Consider the following 16,949-nt stretch of genomic DNA (forward strand, 5'->3'; position numbering starts at 1 on the left):
TGCATGGGTATATCTCTGGGCTTTCTATCTTGTTCCATTGGTCTATATTTCTGTTTTTATCAAGTACCATACTGTCTTAATGACTGTAGCTTTGCAGTGTAGTCTGAAGTCAGAAAGATTGATTCTTCCAGTTTAATTCTTCTTCCTCAAGATTGCTTTGGCTGTTTGGGATCTTTTGTGTTTCCATATGAATTGTGAGGGGTTTTTTTTGTTGTTGTTCTAATTCTGTGAAAAATGCCATTGGTAATTTGGTAGGGGTCACATTGAATCTGTAGATTACATTTGGTAGTATTGTCATTTTCACAATATTGATTCTTCCAACCCAAGAACATGGACTATCTCTCCATCTGTTAATGTCATCTTTGATTTCTTTCATCAGTGTCTTATAGTTTTCTGTGTACAGCTCTTTTGTCTCCTTAGGTAGGTTTATTCCTAGGTACTTTATTCTTTTTGTTGCAATAGTAAATGGGATTGATTCCTTAGTTTCTCTTTCTGATATTTCATTGTTAATGTGTAGGAGTGCAAGTGATTTCTGCGTATTGATTTTGTATCCTGCAATTTTGCTAAATTCACTGATCAGCTCTAGCAACTTTCTGATAGGGTCTTTACGGTTTTCTACGTATAGTGTCAATGTTGGCTGCAAACAGTAAGCGTTTTACTTCTTTTCTCATCTGGATTTCTTTTATTTCTTTTTCTTCTCTGATTGGGCAAACTATTTCTTATAGCTTGGCCCTTTAATTAAGTCATAACCAATCCTGTAGCAGAAAGAAAACACGTATTTTGCTTCACTTGATTGTTTCCTTTTTTTCTTTAGATACATTATATATATATTTAAACAACAACATGAACTTAGAATAAATACTAATTATAGCATTTGTATGTAAACACTTATTGTGCTATGCTTAGTCGTTCAGTCGTGTCTGACTCTTTGCGACCCCATGGACTGTAGCCTGCCAGCCTCCTTTGTCCATGGGGATTCTCCAGGCAAGAATACTGGAGTGGGTTGCCATGCCCTCCTCCAGGGGATCTTCCCAACCAGGGATCAAATCTGGGTCTCCTGTATTACAGGTGAATTCTTTACCGTCTGAGCCACCAGGGAAACACTTACTAGGACAAAGCTAAAATAAGTTGTAAAGTACAGTATTGATCAGCAGTAGACTTACCTTTAACTTCTACCATGTTCTTGTTCTAAATAGACAGTAGCACATCTTAAATTTTTATATTTAATTGTAGTAAAGTACCTGTAAGTCTTACCATCCTAACCAGTTTTAAATGTACAGTTCAGTTAAGTACATTCACAAAGTTGTAAATCAATCTCTAGAACTCTTATATTGTAAAACTCAAACTCTCTTTAAATCTCTTTAAACTCAAACTCTCACAGTTAAACAACAACTTTCTGTTTCCTCTTTCCTGCAGCTCCTGGCAGCCACCATTCTACTTTCTATCTCTATGAATTTGACTATTCTAGGCATCGCATATAAAAGCAATCATACAGTATGTGTGTTTTCATGACTGGCATTTTACTTGGCACAGTGTCTTCAGGATTTACCCATGTCATAGCATATGTCAGAATTTTCTTCCTTGAAAGGCTGAATAATACTCCCTTGTATGTATGTTCCATACTTTGTTTATCCATTCATCTGTTGATGGATAATTGGGTTTCTTCAGCTTTTTGACTTGTGAATCATGCTGCTATGAACGTGGATGTGCAAATATTTCTTCGAGACCCTCCCTGCTTTCAGTTCTTTGGGGAATGTTTTGGGCCGTGACTTAGAGCTATGCACAGAGCTGTGTCCGTACTCTCTGAACATTTAAACAATGTGGGAGGGAAGGAGAAATGAAGGAGGGGACAGTCACTCCCCAAATTAGGCAGATGGTACTCTGTCAGCCATGGAAGGTTATCTCAGCGTCAGTGCGTCTCAGAGGGTGGTTTGTGAGTCAGCTCTATTAGAGTCTCCTAGAAGGCTAGCTAAAAATTTAGATTCTTTGGCTGTTCACTGAACTGAGCAAGTCCGAATCTCCCATGAGACTCGGGAATTTGTACTGCTGGTGATTGTCACACACTCTGATGTGAGATGCAGTGTCTCACCGGGGCATGTAGGAGATGTCAATGCATTTGAAGGTCCTGCCCTCTGCTGCTCTTAGCCCCTGCTCTCCCTTACGGCACATTTGTCCCAGGCTAGCCCATGATATACTTTCTTTTCCATCCTGTCTGTATATTATAGCCCAACTAGAAGTTCCATAAGAGGATGGCCAGGCCCCAGTTTACATGCCTAAACTTTGGTCACCTCCCAGTCAGGCTCCTCCTTCCTTGGGAGGCTAGTTGGTGATTCACTGTGGCTCTTTACCTGTTTCTAGTTAGTAGACGGGTGTACAGGTTAGGACTGTGTCCCTTAGACCTTGTGGTGTTGAGTTTTACGTGAGTTCCTAAAGGGACCAAACCACTTGTCTTACATGAGCATTTTTAAAAAATGTATTTATTTTTAATTGAAGGATAATTGCTTTACAATATGGTGTTGGTTTCTGGCATACATTAGGATGACTCAGCCATGTGTATACATATGTCCCCTCCGTCTTTCTATGAGCATTAAAATTATTTTTAATTTCTTGGCTGTGCTGAATCTTCATTGCTGTGCAAGCTTTTCTCTAGTTGTGGTGAGCGGGGGCTACTCTCTAGCTGTGGGTTTCTCATTGCAGTGACTTTTCCTGTTGTAGAGCTTGGGCTGTAGGCACACAGGCTTCCATAGTTGCAGCTCTTGGACTCTGGAGCACAGGCTAAGTAGTTGGGGCACACAGGCTTAGTTGCTCCATGTTATGGAGGATCTTCCCTGGCTGGGGATCAAACCCATATCTCCTGCAGTGGCAGGCGGATACTTTACCACTAAGCCACCAAGGGAGCCCCTTATATGAACATTTTAAATATGACATGTGGTGATCCTCAGGATAGCAATGTCACATGCTCACATTGTATAATCACATGAGAAGTGTGATGTCTTCAATAAAGCAGGCCAGTGTCTTTTGCATTTTGAAATCAAACTCCCGTTTTTCATCTGGGAATAACGTCACACCACCTCATTACATTCGTCACACGTGGCTTTGCTTCTAGTTGTGATCTGTGGTTTGCAAGTGATTCATTGTTTTTTTTTTTTTTGATTCATTTTTAATATCAACTTTTCTTCAAATAATGTTGGTATATTTTCAGAAATACTTTTTTCCACTGAAAGTAGTGATGCTGGCAAAATATATGCTTAATTTTTAGTGAAAGGTGCTGAGGGGGAAAGAAAGCCCTGATACGAAGCTTGTTCTTGTTATGACTGGCCACTTTTCCCCAAGTGTGCTTTGAATGAAATTTCTATTCCTTAATTGATTTGATAGTCCCATAATTTTCAGTTTGGGGCTAATTTCTACAATCGGTTTTTGTGATTACATTTAGTTGACTGAAAAATCCCCTCTAGGATGCAGATTGATTGAAGGCAGGAGGAGAAGGGGATGACAGAGGATGAGGTGGTTGGATGGCATCACCGACTCAATGGACATGAGTTTGAGTAAGCTCCAGGAGTTGGTGATGGACAGGGAAGCCTGGCCTGCTGCAGTTCATGGGGTCGCAGAGTCAGAAATGACTGAGCGACTGGACTGAGGCTGTAAATGCTCTGAGGGCAGGGATGGTATCGCTGTAGTTCACATGGTTCCCAGCATGATATGTGGCACGTACTAGATTGTTGCTGGGTTCAGTCACTAAGTCATGTCCGACCCTTTGCCACGGACTGTAGCCCGCCAGCCTCCTCTGTCCTCCACTCTCTGCTGGAGTTTGCTCAGATTCATGTCCACTGAGTCAGGGATGCTATCTAACATAATAGGTATTCAGCAAATATTTGTTGAATGAATGAAACAACATGAAGCTGATTGTAGTATGTTTCATATCCTGATTTTATTGTTTCTGCTGGAAATTTTCTTTGCCATGTTCTCTTATACTACTTACAGGGAGACCCGGGTTCGATCCCTGGGTTGGGAAGATCTCCTGGAGAAGGAAATGGCAACCCATTCCCGTAATCTTGCCTGGAAAATTCCATGAACAGAGGAGTCTGGTGGGCTGCAGTCCATCGGTTTGCAGAGTCGGGCACGACTGAGCAACTTTACTTCTCACACTACAACTCTTTGGTCCCTACCAGAACTCAAGTTCAAGACACTGACAGCTTACCTACCTCATATCTCTGATTGGACCAATGGATGCTGTAGATGGAAAAACACGTTTCATCTCATGGTATCCCTTATTTCTGTGTGGAAAACTGACTGAGCAGAAATTCTGACCCCAGCCAGTAACTCTACGAGTTTACTCTGTTGGTTGGAAAGCAGATCAGTCACTCTTGAGCGTGAGTGCCTTGGTACCAGTGACCTCTGCCTTGGTTGCATTTTTGGTGATGGATCAATGCCATCATTTTCCTCCTACAACAGGCAGCACATTTGAGTCTTTGTTTCAGGATACCAGATTAACTGGTAGAGTGAGCCTGTTTTTTTTTTTCTGTTTATAGATTTATGTTTCAAGCCCTACACATTGAAAATCCTTCTTGTATCAGTCCTATTTGTTTGCAACAGGGCCTGTAGATGTGTTGTCAGCGGCCTGCTCAGAGCTAACCTTTGTGTAGCGGGTTCTTTTAGCAGCATTTTGGGATCCAGGGTCAGGAATGATGAGCCGCCCAACATACTCTTGCAGGGTGTAAATTTATTCAGATTTAGGAAAGCTATCCAAAAAAAAAAAACCACCTTTGAAGGCATATTTGTACAGCGTGATACAATATTCTACAAATGTACAAGTACAAAATTACTTTGGCCTTTTGAGTTTCTAGTCTTCTAGTCTAAAAAAATGCCTGGGCTTATGTGTTTAACATTAGTGTTAAATACCTAATTGATGTTGTGGATTGCTTGAAATCTTCCAGAAAAATTTTTAACCATAGCTATATCGTAACACGACTCAGAACTAAAGAAATCTGGAATTGCAGGACAAATTAATTCAGAGCAGACCAGGAGGATTGATCATTGAGTCTGACTTCTGTTGGATTTTTGGGTATTCTTACTTCCTTGAATGAATGTCCTAAAGTGTCCAGTGTGACCCCCAGCTTGCAGTGCAGTAAGTGAAATTTCAGCTGTATGATTTTAATAGCAGTCATAAATTAAAATCTGTTACATTGCCTAAAATTTGTATATAAAAGTGTTAAAATTAAGATTTACACTGTGTATGCGCGTGCATGCTCCATTGCTCAGTCGTGTCTGACTCTTTGTGACCCCATGGACTGTAGCCCGCCTGGTTCCTCCGTCCATGGAATTTACCAGACAAGAAGACTGGAGTGTGTTGTCATTTCCTTCTCTGGGGGCTCTTCCTAACCCAGGGTTCATACCCGAGTCTCCTGCATTAGCAGGCGGATTCTTTACCACTGAGATTCACACTAATATCTTATAAAATGCATTGCGTGTTCTACTGAACCCTTAATTTTAATTTTTCTCCATATTTTAACAGTTGTTTATAATTCTTTTCAGGAGTTCTTCATGTGTGCATAGAATTATCTTTGAACTATCCCCCTCTCACATACAGTTGAATCAACAGTGTTAACTTCATCTGTCAGAATGATGCCAGTGTGTTAGTTGTAAGCATCTTTAGCTAATTTGGGTGTAATGATCTTGGTATGCTCATTTAATATATTCTTGGTACCATTTTAATTCGCTTTTCTTTAATTCCTCACTGGCTTGAACCTTTCCCTCTGTGTGTTTGCTGACTGCAGTCCTCTCTCCTTGGCTCCAGTGTTCTTATTCCTGTCTTCTTGTGGGGTAACTGTTGTCGTCAAGAGTCCTGGCCCGACAGCTGCAGGCTCCTGGGCAAGGCACATCTTTGGCAATTAGAACTTCTGCTTTCTCTCTGTCCTTCCTTTCTTCATTATAGTGGAAAACAGGGAGCATGTGGACAATATTCTCAAAAGTGGAAAAGAAAACAGAACGGAACTGGAGGAGACTTAAATATAATGTGTATGAAACCGAGTTGGATAACTTGTCTTGAGGAGTAATGAGAAGCTGCATGGTGTTACATGATGACTTGGCACTGTCAGCAGACTTGGATTCCAGCACCAGAGCTGCCATCCTTAAATGGATATCACAAAGCGGACCTCACCACACTGCTTGGGGCACTAAATGAGTTTACAGGAGAGCGTTTCTTTGACCTATGCTGTGCTGAAGATCACGGCCACAGCTATTCACAACGTTTATCTTTTCCCCAACTCCTCTCCCTTCTTCCTCTCTGCCGTTAGTGTTTAGCATGTTTTCTCATTTAATCTGTGTGTGCACATGCAGTCACTCAGTTGTGTCTGACTCTTTGTAGCCCCATGAACTGTAGCCCGCCAGGCTGTCTTGTCTATGAAATTCTCCAGGCAGTAATACTGGAGTGGGTTACCATGCCCTCCTCCAGGAGACCTTTCCCACCCAGGGATCGAAACCTGCGTGTCTTGCATCTCCTGAATTGGCAGATGGATTCTTTACCACTAATGCCACCATAATAGCCTTATTATATGTCATGATTCCCATTTTTCAGATGAGGAAATTGAGGCTCTGAGAAATTCAGTAATGTGCCCAAGGTCATGGATTTGGCAAAGGCGTTGGGTTGAGTTCTGTCAGTTCCAAAGCCATTCTGTTGCCACCGTGCCAGGCCTCCTTGGGTAATGAGTGTGTGACTGAGGAATGAAAAGGAGTTAATGGAGAGGCCATTCCACTGTTCTTTCCACTACTTCACTCTGTGAATGACTAATAAGCAAACACTCCCACAGGGTATTTGCATTTTAAAAGAGGAGCTCATTAACCCTAATGAATCTCTAATTGGTAGAATTGTGGGGGGGATGTTTCTGAGCACTGGGGCTTTCTCCTGTGTCTTCAAGGTGTCTGGCTATCCTTTTCTCCTCTGTAGATTATCAGCTATTCTGGAATCAGAATCATGCAGTAGAATGCAGTCACAATCTGCTAGTCTGCCCCAAATGCAACTGCATGAATTAACAGGGAGTTGTAAAAAGAATCATCTAAAGGAAAAGAAGTATGAGTTAACATTGTATAAAATGAACGTTCAAGAACTAAATAACAAATTTGACAATGTGGAGGATCTTTAAAAAGTCAGTAAAAATATTTCATATTCAATTTTAACTTCAGAAATGTTACAGTAGCATTCCCTGTAGTGTGACACTCTGAAAGATTTTAATAGAGTGAATACGGTGGCTTTCTAGTCAAAAACATGGTGAAAATTTCTTTTTAGTTTCTTTACTGAATTTTTCAGAGCCTTTACTATGTCAAAGTACATTGAAAATCAGTCAGGAGGGAATGCATTCTGTAGGTTTTTCCTCATACTTTTGACCAGAGAGCTATTTTTTCCATGGGAACCCCTTGAAACTAGTGTTTTGAAGACTGCATTCTCAGATATGAAGCTCTAGATAATTCCTCTCTAATAAAAGGAAAGAAAGAAAACAGATTTCTGTGTTCACAGTTTTTCATCTGTAGGCAGGTTCCAGTGCTGTTCACACCAGGCCATTCCCTGTCCTGTTGGATTCTAGGGTGTTCCAGTAATAACACCCTCCTGACCCAGATAAGATCTGGACAATTTAGTTAAAAAAATAGAGATAAAGAGCATATTCTCGTCTTTATTGCCTGTAAAGCTGGTGTTGAAGAACGTGGCTTCTGTCGAGAAGCAAATGGGTTTCCTGTTCTGAACCCCAGTAGGTGGGACTCCACCCTGTTGCAGAGTATGTGGGGCTGGGGCGGCCCTGCTCCAGTGGGGGGCCCCCTGTGCAGCGTCAAAGCCGAGGGCGTGCGGAGCAGCAGGAGAGTGGGGAGGGGAGTCGGGCCAGCAAGAACCCCGTTGGCCTTGCCCCCCCACATCACCAACCCAGTGACCGGAGAATGGAGGGGGAGACTGGGGTGAATGTTAGTAACCAGGGTTTCCTCCACACTGAAGGAGGCCTAAAGAGTGAGGGTGCTCCCTGACTCACCCACCACCCCTCCCCGAAAGAAGTCCCCTCTGGGTGGTCCCGAGAGGCAGTCAGGTTCCCCGGGCATCACTGGAAGCGTCTCCTCTCCTTTTCCCTTGCACCTAGTGCTCATTCTTCATCACTTCTCTCCTCTCCCTCCACCCGGGTCACCCAGTAGAATGAGATCATGAAGACATGCTAATCACCAGTCTTTTCTTGTCTCCTTATATAGCACAATTCAGCTTTTTATCCTAGAAGAGGTAAGATCTAAAATAGAGATCTGGAAACTACAGCCTGACTCAACCCACTTTTGTAAGTAAACTTTCATTGAAGCACAGCTCCACTCCGCAGTCCATATATCTGTGGCCGTTCCCAACTACAATGGTAGACTCGAGAAGTTTTGACAGAGAAGCCTAAAATGTTTCCTATCTAGCCTCACTAGTCTGAAATACACATGAAATTTCACTTCAGTCCTTTAAGTTCTGAAAGAGCTTCATTAATATGTATGAAGCCTGTCTCGTTTAAATTGCCAGGCTCCTCTGTCTATGGAATTATCCAGACAAGAATACTGGAGTGGGTAGCCATTCCCTTCTCCAGGGGAATCTTCCTGACTCAGGGATCGAACCTGTGTCTCTTGTATTGTAGGTGGATTCTTAAACGTCTGAGCCATCAGGGAAGTCCACACAGTAAAGTCATGGAGGAGGGCAATGGGGATGAGAATCAATGTGGTGTTATAAATAAGACTTTATGAAATATTAATACTATGAATTTTTTTCTTTTTTTAAAATTGAAGTATAGTTGCTTTACAGTATTGTGCCAATCTCTGCCGTACAGAAAAGTGACTCAGTTATATACATATACACATTCTGTTCCAAATATTCTTTTCCATTATGGTTTATCCCAGGAGATTGGATATAGTTCCCTGTGCTATACAGTAGGATCTTGGCGTTTATCCATTCTACATGTAATAGTTTGAGTCTGTTTTTGTTGTCTTTTTCCTTCCTTTTAAATAGTTGAGTTGCAAATGAAAGTTTTGAATCTATGGGTGCATGCTCAGTCAGTCAGTCATGTCTGACTCTGCGATCCTATGAACCCGCTAGGCTCCTTTCTCTGTCCATGGTGTTTTCCGGGCAAGAGTACTGGAGTGGGTTGCTGTTTCCTTTTCCAGGCGAGCTTCCTTATCCAGGGACCAAACCTGCATCTCCTACACTGGCACATAGATCCTTTACCACTGAGCCACCTGGGAAGCCCTATTCAATCCATACAGCACATAAATTAGAACTAACTCTCATCTGAGAACTGAAGCATCATTTCACATTCATCACATGCATCTTTATTTTTATTGTTGAAGTGTCTTACTTTCATATGGGTTATAACAAGTTAGAGAAACTAATTGAATTTTTACCATGATAAAATAATTCTTCAGTGAGAGGAAAATAGTTCTATTTCACTGTGACCTGTTCTTTTCTGTTTGCTGTTTGTGTAGTTTTCACTTTGCGCCTTTGTTTATAGAGAATAACCTTGCAGGTCACAATTTCCTGGTAATCAGTTATTGTCTTGAGTCATCACTAAATATGGCATTTCAGTAGCCAGTGACTGTACAGTGGCTTCCAGGCAGATGTGTTGTGTGCTGTCGGGAACACTGGCTGACAGCCTTTCTGGCTATTCGAGCAGTAGGGAGGTATTGAGAAAGTCTGGGATGTCCCTGCTGGCCCGGTGGTTAAGAATCCGCCTGACAGTGCAGGGGATGTGGGTTCAGTCCCTGACTCCGGGAACTAAGACTCCACATACCCCAGGGCAACCGAGCCCACGCGCCAACTACCGAGCCTGCACTCTGCAAGAGAAGCCACTGAAGTGAGAGGCTTCACCCACCCATCCCAGCCGGAGGGTAGCCCCTGCCCGCCACAACTAGAGAGAGCCCCCACACACAGCGATGAAGACCCAGCAGCCACAAGTAAATACAGACATGAAGGAAAAGTGTGGTACAGATACTTACCTTGAAATCAGAAATTGGCAAAGAAAGCACAGACTTGAATGATTTCACCCAAATACAGTGTTTGTGTGGCTAGTGGATGGCCCTATAAGCATTTTAAAGGTTAAAAAAAAAAAAAAAAAAAAAAAACACTTTCTTGAGTAAATGACCTTTCATGTTGGATGACACATACTTTCTTCTCAACCTGAGGCATGTGAGTTGTTAGACACTCCTGACTCCGTGCACAGAGGCGTGCATTACCTTGGCTGCCTGTGCTGCTGGGGCCTCAGTGGTCTCATTCTCTCTACCCAAGCAAGCTAAACCACTCGTGGGGTGGTTTTGCCATCCATGAACTAGGGGTTGATTCGCTTATCCCTAACTTTCAAAGAGAAGGTGGATTTCTGAGAATAAGACTCTTCCCTATGTGCAAATAAATGGTCAGTTTAGAGAATAACTTTAAAAATCAAAATTGTTCTACATTCTAGTAATAAAAGTAAGCTGACATAATCTGTCATGTAATGACTATTAACTTTATTATCCTATAGATGTAATTTAAGTTCTTGATGCTTTTGTTTCAGCATGATTTTTTAAAAATCATTAACTTTTTAAAATCTAACAAGTTATGCCCCAATTACCAACCACTAGTAACAATATATCAGAATGGTGTTTAATCAATTTGCTTTTTAAGTTTCACAGATATGTTTTAGAGGAAAAAGACTTAATTGTATGCTCAAATAAAGCTTGTATTACATACTAGTTAGTATTGTCACAGGCTTCCCAGGTGGCTTAGTGGTAAAGAATCTGCCTGTCAGTGAAGGAGATGTGGGTTTGATCCCTGAGTCAGGAGAATTCCCTGGAGGAGGAAATGGAAACCCACTCTAGTATTCATGGACAGAGGAGCCTGGCGGGCTATAGTCCATGGGGTTGCAGAGTTGGACCTGACTGTGTGACTCAGCCCGCATGCACAGTATTATCACAGTTTTATAGACTAGAAACTATAGATAGACGTTCACTAATTTACTCAGCTAGTATTTATGAAACGCCTACCATATGCTGGGTTCTGACCAACAACAGTATGAATGCCTTACTTAGCTGAGAACACAGTTTGTAGGCTGGACTATGCATGACGTGCTTGGATTTTAAACATTTAGTGATTTACTTTATCTTATGTCAGTAAACTACCAACTTAATTCTTAATTGTTTTAGAATTTAACAGAATTTTATTTAATTCTTTAACATTTTACAGGGCCCTTTCTTGATTATAGCCATTGGTAAACTTCTGTGTTTCAGTGTGGAAAAGTGAAGCCCAGCCCAGACTTCCACACTTTATTACCTCCAGTGAAGACTGTGATCTTCCCCATGTTAACAAATTCCTAACCTTTAGTGTCAGCCAAATCATCGTGTATGGATTTTGTAATCTTCCCTCTTGTGGACCTTCCTGGGCTGGCCTAACTTTATGGGAAGAGCAGATACTAGATTAACTTCTCATTATGCTTTTAACAAGTAGACTCATTGTTTCTTTACCTACCATGTGTTAATCACAGATGATTGGTGTTAGTCAATAAATTAATATAGACTATTAATACATTAAATTATGCTTGTACTGACCTAGCTATATTTCTGTCTGTCCTATGTCCTTAGAGACAGCCTAGTCACCAGCTTGGTTTAGTAATATAACCCTCCCAGGCACCACCTTTAGGATTAGGCTATTAACTGAATGCTAATTTATGAATTTGTTCATTGTTCTTTCCTGTTGTAAAAATGGTTTGACATATGGTTAATTATTACATACAAACATACATACTCTGAGGTAGATCTACAGAGACACAAATAAACACTTATAAAGAGTAAAACTTCTTAAAAGACACATTTAGAGGACAGTTATTCATGTTAGAAAGATGTCTAATGGTTGAAAGTAATTTGCTTTATCTCTTTAAGTTATAAGCTTTCCTAGTTTATTTGAAATATGACTTGATTTACAAAATATAAATTCACTTGATTTTTCCAGAGTAAACCTGTATAAAGCAGGACACATTTCTGGTTTAGATTGTATGTCTCTGTATTTATGATTTTTATGACCTATATAAAATTACTATTCTTAAATATTAACTTGCTTACGCCACAGTGTGAACATACAACAACAGAAGATATTTCATATTCTTTGGGACATCAAACAAAATTTTATTTAAATCTCATTTTCTGGGTTATTTGAAAAGGTTTCATTCTGTATTTAATTATAATAAAAATGTCCCATATTCTTCTATTAAAATTAGTCCTTCAGTGAAAATCCTATCTACCTGTTTACCTATAAGTTCTTTATTTTAAATTTCTTTTTAATTGGAGGATAATTGCTTTACAATATTGTGTTGGTTTCTGCTGTACAGTAGGATGAATCCACCATAAGTATACACACACCCCCTCCCTCACAAGCCTCCCTCCCACCCCATCCCCATCCCCATCCCACCCCTCTAGGTCATCACAGAGCATCAGGTTGAGCTGCCTGTGTTACACGGCAGCTTCCCACTAGCTGTTTTACACGTGGTGTTGAATATATTTCAGTACTACTCTCTCAATTCATCCCACCGTCTCCTTCTCCCGCTGTGTCCGCAAGTCCGTTCTCTATGTCTGTGTCTCCATTCCTGCCCTGCAAATCAGTTCATCAGTACCATTTTTCTAGATTCCATATATTGTGTTAATATACAGTATTTGCTTTTCTCTTTCTGACTTACTTCACTCTGTTTAACAGGCCTTTTTATGGCTGAGTGATATTCCATTGTGTGCGCGTACCGCAGCTTCTTTATCCTCTCATCTGTTGATGGACGGCAAGGTTGCTCCCGTGTCCTGGCTGTTGTAAATAGTCCCGCAGTGAACACTGGGGTACACGTGTCTTTTTGAGCTGTGGGTTTCTCAGGATATGTATGCCCAGGAGGGGCGTTGCTGGGTCATGTGGTAGTTTTATTCCTAGTATTTTTTAAGGAACCTCCATACTCTTCTCCACAGTAGCTGCATCGATTTGCATGCCCACCACAGTCCAAGAGGGTTCCCTTCTCTCCACACCCTCTCCAGCGCTCATTGTTTAGTAACGGAAGGTATTTCAGATAAGTAGCAGACAGTCTGGCCGCAACAGCATGATAAAGTTTCGGGTTTTTTTCTTTGTCTATTAGGAGATACAGCGCATGAACAAAGAGTGGCAGCAAGAGGCAAAACCTCAGATGTAGAAGACGACCAGCCTTTGGAGGTGAGTGGAGCTCAGTGAGTCCTTTTGGGGTACATCCAAGCAAGTCACTGTGGTAATATAGTCCTCTGAGGGTAAACAGTCACTTCCTTTCTGGCCGTGCAGACAGGTGCCGAGGTCCCAGGACAACGGCTGAGCTGCCAGAAATCAAGGTAGGGTGGGCAGGAGTAGCTTCCCAAGTACTGAGCTTTTCCTAGTGCCAGTAATGAAAGCTTCCTGTTGGAAACAGAGGCATAGAACACCGAAGTTAAAACACTTGAATTATTTTTCTTGAGTGAGTCTTTTCTAATACGTTTGAATAAATAGGTAATATATGAACCTATAGAGAAAGGTTTGAAAATAACTTCTTCAGAACTGTCTTACATTAGCATTTCCACCACCACAGTACACGCCTTGACATTGTTCAGTAAAAAGACTAGAGTTTTTTTCTTTTTCTACGTGAGAAAATTATTTGTTCCTTGTGAGTACTTGAGAGTGTAGTTCACTTCCTTCCATAGTCTGTGTGGAAACATGCTGACCTTATTGAATCACTGAAAGAATCATTTTTAAGACTGGGAGAATGGTAACTATTGGAGTGGAAGAGATATCCATGGATTTTGAAACTTTCTGCATGGTGACACACCTCTACTTTTTGTAGAAAGTGAGGGTATTGCATACAACTGGAGTGAGGTCAGGGCACCTGGCCTGCTTGATTCATCACTGTATCCACAAAGCCTAGCACAGAAAAGGAAGTCAAAAGTATTTGTTAAATGAATGAACACAATCATGAGTTATAAGTAGAAAGTAATATTCATCTTAAGAAGAGAGGTTTTGGGGTTTAGATTTTCCACAGTGAGTAAATATTTTATAATCAAGAGAGAAACTTAAAAGCAGTTACTTGGGAAGCAAAATTGATGTAGAAAAAGAAAAGAGCCATATTTCCAATAAAACTGTGCATTTGTTTTTTTCTATTACTGCATGCAACTGGTATTCATTAAGCAATGACTGTTCAATGCACTGTGCAAGGGGCTGAGGATATAGTGGTGAAAAAAAAAGATACAAGGACAAAGAAAAATCTGTACTATATGTGTCAAAGCATATTGATCTGTTTTATTTACTCAGATATTTAGTGAATACTGAACATAAGTAACATCTTTTTTGTTTTTTTAATCGGGGGTTAATCGAGTTAGTTTCTGTTGTACAGTGAAGTGAATCAGTTATATGTGTACATATGTCCCCTCCCTTGCAGATCTCCCTTCCACCTTAGGTAGTAGCATCTTTGATAGGAAATAAAGTTTGATGTATTTGAGCTTTAGGAAAGAACCACCAAAATGGTTTAGAAATCATCCATGATTACTTCAGTTTTACTGCTTAGGTATGTATGTGATTCAGTGGAAATGTCTGCCGAACTCAATTATTTTTAAAAGTCAATTTATTGATAGGAAGAATTCCAAGATTAATTTTGAAGGAAAGAAGCTTTTGAGACTAGATCCTCTGAGATTTGAAACTAGCTCATTATTGGAGCTACTTCACTTACAAGTTTCTAAACAGTTCAGCCTTTACTTGAGCACAGAACTATTGATCCCTGGCCCTACCACCCCGAGGCTTCTCTCTGCTCTTTTTCACCATCAGTGTTAAACAGCATCACCCTCTGAAGAGTGGTTTAGAATCACACCCCTCAGGTACCCCTGGCTCCTGTTCCCTCACACTCTACATGCATTTCCACCAGTAAGTCCTGTCTCCTCCGCTTCCCCGCACATCCTGACTCTAACCACTTCTCAATGCAGGCACTGCTAGAATCCTAAGCCACCAATTTCACCTGGACTCTCTGCCTCCATTCTTCCCCCTTAAGTCTGTTCTCTTCACAGCAGGCAGAAATTGCATCAGATCACATCACTCCTTGACTTCAAGCCCGCTGACTACCCACTGTGTGAACTCAGTCGCTCAGTTGTGTCCAACTCTTCGCTACCCCAGGGACTGTAGCCCACAGGCTCCTCTGTCCGTGGGATTCTCCAGGCAAGAATACTGGAGTGGGTTGCCATGCCCTCCTCCAGAGGATTTTCCCGACCCAGGGGTCAAACCCACATCTCTTGTGTCTCCTGAATTGGCAGGTGGGTTCTTTACCACTGGTGCCACCTGGGAAGCCCTAGGAGTTACCATAAATCTGTTAACTTAGGTTATTTTTGACATTCAATACATTAGCAGGATGAAGTGTTATGATTTCAGTTGGGTTTTTGAAAGAGATACATCTGATTAAAATGTAACTATTGTACCTAGCAGAAAGATTTTCATTAATTTCCTTTTTAATGGCAATACAACAAATGTTGAAATATTATTTATAAGGAAAACATGTTTGATCAGTTTGTATAGGTTCCCTAGAGCTTAAAAATAACACTCTTAGTTACCAAAATATACATTGATTTTCTAAGAACCCTTTGGAGAAGGTAGATTTTAGTATCCCCAAATGAATTTTTTGGTGAATTCAAATAAGCACGTAGATCGACTACTGTTTTCAAGGAATTTGGTTGGACATGGGGCAAAGAGGATATAAAAGGTATGTAAGACTTCATGATTCTTACTTACATTCTCAATCTATTCATGAACATCAGACAACTCCACAAGTCATTATAATAAAAGGTGGAATAAACACATTTCTTAACCTCCTTAACTACAAATTAAACTGAGATTTCAGTGGAGGAAGAAATATCATTAGTGAGAATCAAGAAAGGCTTCATGTATTAGGTGAGCTTTGAACTATGAAAAAAAATTTTTTTTTTACAATTTATGCAATTTTACATATTAATATAAATTCTTGTGAAATGAAATTCCTCATTAACATTTTAGACATACAGGAGCAAATCATGGTATGAAACTACTTTCCACACATGGATCTCAGTGACAGATAATAAAGTATTTAAAAAAAAAAAAAATGGAACTTGGCCTATGCTACACTGTAGTTTTAATGGCAGTTATAATATTTTGTTAAGTAGTCTGTGTTATTTTCCCTTACACTTTATAGCCCAAGTATACTTCAAAAACTGTGTTGCCTCTCCAAGCACAGCTTTCCCACAGACATCATGGAAATTCTAGATGAAGTACATTTGAAAAAAGCAGATCTGGTTTGGGCATCAAATAAGCTACATTTTACAAAGTTGGAGTAGGACTTATTTTAATGCACAGAAGATTCTATGAGAAGCAGCATGTTTATTTGTATTAAATAATTAGTGGGATTTTTTTGCTTCGTGAAACTGAAACTAATGTAGCATTCATTCCAGGAAATCATACTTTCTCAAGTATGTTTGTCTCTTCTTTACTCCCCCTCTGTAAATATTTTAGGTTTCTCTTAATTATAACTTTACTTACTACTGTTTGTACTTTAGCTTTCCCTAAATATAATCCTAAAGTATCGTTCCCTAAAGTAGGATAACTTAAGGAGACAGTGAACTATCTAGTTATCAAATGTGGTTTCTCCCAGGTTGTGCTTTAGTCTGAGTCTTAATTCCCGTTAATAACTCTTTACAGAATTCACATGTTTTCCGTGTGTAGCATATAAGCTCCTGTAAACCCGTATTTGAGCTTATTAAAATCAAGTCATGAGACTGTACTACTTGAGGAAAAAGTGATAATTTGGAACTAATTATCCAGTTGGAAGTTTATCTGCCTCCTTCTGTTCCTTTTTTTTGTAGTTGCCTCGCTGGGTAAATTTTGGTAGTGAGTTGTAATGACATGGCAACAACTTACTGTTTTCTGCTCCTGTAGGAGCCTGGTTATT

The 16,949-nt window shown here is 40.4% G+C and overlaps 1 protein-coding gene and 1 long non-coding RNA gene across 5 annotated transcripts in view; one reads left to right on the plus strand and one right to left on the minus strand.

Annotated features, from left to right (window-relative positions):
* UMAD1 (UBAP1-MVB12-associated (UMA) domain containing 1) overlaps window positions 1-16,949 on the plus strand; it is a 311,916-nt gene that overhangs the window by 155,879 nt on the left and 139,088 nt on the right. For all 4 annotated transcript variants that reach the window (XM_061164964.1, XM_061164962.1, XM_061164963.1 and 1 more), the window contains exon 3: window positions 13,128-13,201. In XM_061164964.1, coding sequence (XP_061020947.1) covers window positions 13,128-13,201 — 74 coding nt within the window. The remainder of the gene's footprint in view (window positions 1-13,127; window positions 13,202-16,949) is intronic.
* LOC133072099 (uncharacterized) overlaps window positions 13,113-16,949 on the minus strand; it is a 152,668-nt gene continuing 148,831 nt past the window's right edge. The window contains exon 3 of the long non-coding RNA XR_009696632.1: window positions 13,113-13,414. This is a non-coding gene — a long non-coding RNA (uncharacterized LOC133072099). The remainder of the gene's footprint in view (window positions 13,415-16,949) is intronic.

This window comes from Dama dama, chromosome 18, assembly GCF_033118175.1.
Source record: "Dama dama isolate Ldn47 chromosome 18, ASM3311817v1, whole genome shotgun sequence".
Classification (NCBI taxonomy): domain Eukaryota; kingdom Metazoa; phylum Chordata; class Mammalia; order Artiodactyla; family Cervidae; genus Dama; species Dama dama.